Genomic DNA, 6949 nt, shown 5'->3' with positions numbered 1-6949 from the left:
CAAACCAGATTTTAATCACCACAATTAACAACCAAGTTAAGGAACTGAACTCACGTCACTTCATGTCAACCACCCAGCTGCCAGTTTCTCATTGTCCGCCCAAAAGATTAAAAAGAAGTCATAACACATAGGCAAAAGACATGATTTTTATTGCATCAGAAAAATTAGTGCCTGTAAAATGGGCAGCTTGCACATCTGGGAAGGCTTCATCAATGCTGAAAGATACAGTATATCCAGGTTTTAGAGCAGCATATGCTCTCATCCAGATGACATTGTTTTTCAAGGATAACCTTGCATATTTCAGCAGAACAATGCTAAACTGCATTTATGACAGCAGCAATTATTAAATCTCCTTACTGTTGTAAAAGTAAAGACACTTTACAGTGTGATTAGCTTGTAAGTAGACTCCATCTGGCAGCAGAACTAAAAGCGATAACCAGATGGTAACACAGTCCTGAGGAATCTCTAAGAAATAAACTACATCGCCCGCCATCAACAAACCTAAGTGAACGCATGAGAGTGAGAGGACGACAGTATCCAAATATCCCAGTTCACTTTTACCTCAGAAACCTCATCTTTACCTCAGAAACACCTACTGACTAAAGACTTGGTTAAATAAATGTGTTTTGCCCCTGCTGCAGACTTCACTGTTCTAGGTATCAATAAATAGCCTGCACCTAATGACTGAAGTAGCCGTGGTGGATCATAATGGACCAAAAGGTGAGAGACCATTGAGAAGTATTTGAGAGCCAATGTACGAGGTGGTGTCAAAGTTTTGAGACTAGCATGCCACAGATCTGGGCGCTTTCGCCAAATGTCCCCCCTCAGAAGCCTTAAAACCTGCCAATAGAACTCGCTATTGATGGTGTAGCCCCTGGGGACGAATTCTTGATGCACAATGCTGCAAATGTGGAAAAGCACTCTAGTGTGCTCAACGCTCAACGCTAAGCATGCACTTGGTCGAGCTGCGGACCTGCCTTGCCTCTTTCAGACACGGAAATGTTGGGCTCTTCCTCTGTGTAGACTGTTGCTTCGTCTCAGGGTCATATCCATAAAAGTTTCGTCACCGCTAATGATTCTCAACAAATACGTGTCATCCACTGTACACTGTTGGAGTTCTTGGTAGACTTCGACATGGTGTTCCTTCTGCTCCTGGGTCTCCTGGGTAGTAACTTGCCAAATCACGTCAAGCGTCTTAGTGGCAGATTTGCTCAGTTTCACACAGAATGTCATGTTTGCTCTTTGTTCTAACTTGCTGTCTATAATTAAATTGGAGACCCAATATTTTTTTACTTTTTGGACATTTAAAATACAACGTCTCTAGGTTATGTATGTAACCCTAGTTCCCTGAGAGAATGAGACACTGCGTCACAATGCTTTATGAATGTATCTATAAAAAGCACATGGAGGAAAGCAGTACATGCAGTGTGGCATCAAGATGCAGCATTTCGTTCCCTCAGGGAACTAGGATTACATATGTAACCTAGAGATGTTGCCTTTCAGGAACTCGAGCTGCATCACAATGCTTTGGGAGTCCAATACCGCCAGACTGACCAGTCCCTAACTAGTGTGTATGGGCACAGCTAGGTCGAAGGACAGAGGGGCCAGGAGTGGCACTGATTTCAAGGTTATAGAACCTGACAAAGATTAGCAGGGTGGACCAGCCTTTAGAATTGCAGATGTCTTGGAGTGACACCAAGCCTTAGAGGCTGCCACATTACGGGTCAAGTAAGCTCTGACCCTGAATGGAGCAGGAAAACCAGAAGAATCATGTCAGGATGCAATTGCATCGATAATTCACCTGCTCAAGGTCAGCTTGCTCACAGAGAGGCCTTTCCTCGGAGGGCCATAGCAAATGTAGCATGGACTTGTCCTGTGGATGAAAGTGTCCAGTGGTTGAACCGGACACAGCTAGTTTAGCTTCTCCTGGTCTGGGGCCTGAAAAGGGGGAGGTTAGAATGCCTGTAGCTGTAACAGGTCATGGGACGACTGAGGACACCTTGGGGATGTAACCCATTCTAGGATGCAAGTAAGGCCATGCCTGGAGTGAAACCATTCCTGAAAGGGAACTGTAGGGTGCCCACCCAATGGCCCAATGACGGAATCCACTGGTGTGGGTGAAGGTATTCTGCGTGTTGGTCCTTCTAGCGGCTGTAAAGATTACTTAAATAGATTGTATATTGTTATATTAATCCAATTTTAACCTCTAATCTGACTCCAATTTATAATAAAGATTTTACTTGAATAGCTCTAATTCAAGCTGATCAACTTATTCTTTAATTTTAGTAGATTATTCTAAGCATTCCGTCTTTTCAATTAATCATTTAATATGGTCCTGGAGTCACTTAGAACTTTGTGCTCGGCTAAACTATACCTGCTCACGGAGGCACATTGGCCAATCCGAATCTTAGTCAGAGGATATAACGGTAAACTAATATTCATTGATTTAGTTACTTGGTCATAACTTGCTAAGTCAGTGATAGCCGCTACACATGCTCACGGACACAAACTCGCCAGACTGTCCCTTAGTCAGAGGATATAACGGTAAACTAATATTCATTGATTTAGTTACTTGGTCATAACTTGCTAAGTCAGTGATAGCCGCTACACATGCTCACGGACACAAACTCGCCAGACTGTCCCTTAGTCAGAGGATATAACGGTAAACTAATATTCATTGATTTAGTTACTTGGTCATAACTTGCTAAGTCAGTGATAGCCGCTACACATGCTCACGGACACAAACTCGCCAGACTGTCCCTTAGTCAGAGGATATAACGGTAAACTAATATTCATTGATTTAGTTACTTGGTCATAACTTGCTAAGTCAGTTATAGCCGCTACACATGCTCACGGACACAAACTCGCCAGACTGTCCCTTAGTCAGAGGATATAACGGTAAACTAATATTCTTTAAGTAGGCCGCCAATGCTTGCTCATGCATAAAGAATACTGTATTTAGTCACTTAGTTATAACTTGCTAAAGTCAGAGATAGTCAGAAATCAGAAGGTCTCAGACGTTGTGCTCTATGCTCCATCCGTTCATGACCCTTTAGTTTGTACTATCCTGGTCACAGATTTGCAGTAAAGCCAGACTAATAATCAACTAGATATAAATGATTTCAGGAAATTTCAGAGTTAATCAAGAATTTTACATTTATTTGCCAGGTAATAATCAATAAACAAATGTTACATTTAAAACAAATAATAGAAGAAATTTACATAACATGATCAACATTAAACCAAATAATTTATCAATGCAGTTTACTAAAGAATTGTTCACTATACCTGGCAAGAGACACACAGAGACTGTGTGGGAAGTTCTGATTATCGAATGCCTTCCTGAGTGTTTCGCCAAATTTCCTTAAAATTTGAAAACCCTGTTTTCAGCAGTGTTAATACTAAATAATATAGCTACATAAATAATACTGTATATAATTGTTATGCAGTGTAATGAGTGGAGGCAAAGCCGAGCACAGTTCGCATTGGTTTAACGAAACACGGACAGTTTAACACAAAAACACACACACACGGCAGTCTATAGAATCCCGACGAACAAAAGAGAGATATATCCGTGGTACGCCCTGGAGGGGCAAGGTCCACGGGCGAACGCACAAGAGGAAAAAGTAATCCGGGGTGTGCTTTGGAAAGAAAGCGCAGCCGTGAAGAGCGCGTGGAGTCCGTGAAGAAAGAAACGATAAGAATACGTGTGACAGGAAAACACAGACAAACATGCACCAAACACCTTCACATACCAACAATAACCGACAAGGAGTGTGGGTGAATGAGGGGTTTATATAGGAGCTGGGGATGAGTAAATAATGAGCCCCAGGTGTGTATTGTTGAAGCCGGGGGCTTTAGGGAAAGCAGAGGTTTTGACAGCCGCCGAAGGGGGCGTGGCAGGTGGATTTCTGACAATAATACAGTAAAAAGTATTAATTAAAAACATTACAAAAGTAACAAAAAAAAATGCTCCACGTAAGTCGGGGTAAATAAAGGTCGATAAGCGGGCATTTGGTCGTTCAGAGGGCGCAAATTTCGGTAGAAAAACTGTTCGCTAAGTGAAAAGGTTGATGTCCGAGCAGGTCGATAAGCGGGGGACCACTGTATAAAGAAAAAAGCAGTGGGCCTAAGACAGATTTTTTGCAGAACACCGAAATTTACCTCAGTAATTCTAGAGAACTCAATATTTACATCAACAAACTAATAATGATCATTCAGATAAGACCTGAGACAGGAGAGCTTAGGTGTGATTAAAAAAGCACACTAGGTACCTTACACTAAAGAGAGCCATTCCCTTATTTCCAACAATATTTTCTAATCTAGCAAGCAGAAAACCTCTTCTTGGATATGGGGAGATTTCAATATTTATGTCAGGGCTTTAGACTTATCAAGCAAAATATGAACAAACTACAGCTCTAGTAAACCATAATGCAGATACTCTCTCTTGCCATTACTGCTCCAATCCCTATCTGATTAAAAGTACTTGTTAAAGAAAGATAAAATAAGAATGCAGATTGTCCAGAAACATGTGTTACTGTTAATTACATGGGTGTAGAAATATGTGTTTCCTTTAAAACAGTGTATTAGTGTTAGGTGGTAAGTAAAAATAAAAATATTGAAACATGAAGCAGCTAGGACCAGAATAACTACATGGATGCCTAGAGAATTTAATGGAATAAGATTATATCTTAACATCTTGTGTTTCTATCAACATCGATTAACATCTCTTATCATTGCATCTATGTAAAGATGTTGATGGTGGTGTTGACAGCCTCAAACTTCCTTCATCTCAGCTACATATAGAAAAAAATCCTTGGATCGTTGCCAAGACGTAACGGAATATAAAAGCAGGTGTTGGTTTGCATTTGATCATCCAGACGTCTGCTGACTGCTTGCAAACGTAAGTGTCAAACAGTGCAGCTTATTACGTCTAACAAAGAAATATATTACAAATATTATTATTATTATTATTATTATTATTATTATTATTATTGTTATTATTATTATTATTATTTCAGAATAAAGCCATGCTGCTGTTGCTGTTGGTAGCAGTGACCTCGCTGGTCCACTCAGCTCCTGTCACTAACGTGTCCCTGCCACTGGACTGCGAAGATGTTTACACCCTAAAGACTAGCACAATGAAGAATGCCTCTGTCCCAAATGGAGTCTACACCATTTATCCAGCAGGGCCAAATAAACCCGTGAAGGTGTTCTGTGACATGGGCTGTGAGGAAGATGACAACCATCAGGATGGAAAATGGACTGTGAGTGAGAACATGAATCTGTTTAGGGCTGTTTGAGAATTGTGTAATAGTATACTGTCTGATTCAGCTTTACGGAAATTATGTTTATTTTTCAAATGTTTTATTGCCATGTTTACAACATGTTTTATAATCCACTAATCAGGTGATTCAGAGAAGAATTGATGGCAATGTGAGTTTTTACCGGCCATGGAAAGATTATAAGAATGGATTTGGTGATGCCAGTGGTGAATATTGGCTCGGTGAGAAATTTCTCAATAGTAGGAACATAGACATGTCATAATTGTTTTCTATTGCAGAACCTGTGAAATCTTCCATCACATGTGAATTATTCATCTGTTTATATTCCCATCTCATGATTTGGATTTTTTTTTTGCGCATGAATTGAAGGTCTGGAGAACATGTTCCTGATGACCAACACGGAGAAGTATCAGCTGAGAGTGGACATGGAGGATTTTGAGAGAGGCACTGCCTATGCCCTCTACACTACTTTCTTCATTCGCTCAGAGTCCAACAGTTACACGCTGAATATCGGTGACTACAAAAATGGAGGAGCAGGTGAGCAGATCAGTAACCACCATTTCTAAGTAAATGTAAAATGTAATAAATGCATATGTGTCCACATTTTGGATTTATAGCCCATATTTTGTATCTCATGATTGCTCATAAGCTCTGAACTACAAGCAGAGAATCTAAGCTGAAGCTCAGGATATTTTTTCATTTATAGTACAAAAGTTTCACATTGTCCTCTGTTTGTCTTTTCCAGGTGATTCTTTGTTCTATGTGAATGGGAGACCTTTTTCAACCTTTGACAAAGACCCAACTGGATACTGTGCAGACACTAATGGTGGAGGATTCTGGTACAACTATTACTACTGGTACTACTACTACTACTACAACTACTACAACTACGGGTATTGCCACATTGCCAACCCCAATGGCCTGTACAAACTAAATAATGTGAATGCAGTAAGCACAGGGATCATTTGGCAAACCTGGAAAGGTAGCTACTACTCTCTGAAGAGCATCGCTATGAAGGTCAGAAGAATTGGTCTGGAAGATATTGAAAATCTTTAACTTCCCAGGCAGAGAAATTCAGAGGAGTAGTACAGAGAGAAATAAGTGTAGTATCTCTGACTGCTGAGAAATGGCTAAACTACTAATTAATTCATCTTCAATTTTTGGGTTTCTGTAGTGGCATGTCTATATACTATATACTTATGTTCTCCATTTTCAACTCTATTTATTTCCTTTTTAGGGAACTACTGTATGTGTAGGTACTTTAAAAAATATTGGTATATATTGGTATTATTTACTGGTCATATATTCTGTTTATTGGGTTTTGCTTGTGATATTCAATCTATCACTTCCTTGGAACCTTTGATAAGGAATTACATTATTATTCTTAAATCATATATATAATTAATATATATCAAATTGAATAAACTTTCAGCAAATAAAGTCTGAGTTATGTCTTTGTTTCATTAATGTGTTAATTAACAATTTCAACATTTATGGAGCACATTTATAAGGAATATAAATCCACCTGACTTCTGGGCTCTTATTGCTTCAGTATTACCTATAAACATAATAGCACTGCAGCACTAACACGCACACCATCAATAGGTAGTAATTATTTCATGAACTTTTTAATAATAAAGTTGCATATTTCAGCAGAACAATGC

The 6949-nt window shown here is 39.5% G+C and overlaps 1 protein-coding gene across 1 annotated transcript; it reads left to right on the top strand.

Moving 5' to 3' along the window:
- The first annotated feature begins 4768 nt into the window (after positions 1 to 4768).
- On the top strand, positions 4769 to 6725 carry LOC124378154 (microfibril-associated glycoprotein 4-like). Its single transcript, XM_046837690.1, has 5 exons — positions 4769 to 4903; positions 5022 to 5267; positions 5410 to 5506; positions 5655 to 5822; positions 6031 to 6725. The coding sequence occupies exons 2-5, from the start codon at positions 5031 to 5033 to the stop codon at positions 6339 to 6341; spliced, it is 813 nt and encodes a 270-aa protein (XP_046693646.1). The 5' UTR covers positions 4769 to 4903; positions 5022 to 5030; the 3' UTR covers positions 6342 to 6725.
- The last annotated feature ends 224 nt before the right edge of the window (positions 6726 to 6949 follow it).

This window comes from Silurus meridionalis, chromosome 24 (assembly GCF_014805685.1).
Source record: "Silurus meridionalis isolate SWU-2019-XX chromosome 24, ASM1480568v1, whole genome shotgun sequence".
NCBI lineage: Eukaryota > Metazoa > Chordata > Actinopteri > Siluriformes > Siluridae > Silurus > Silurus meridionalis.
Note: the sequence above shows the minus strand (reverse complement) of the source record. Positions and strands in the feature narration are given on the sequence as shown.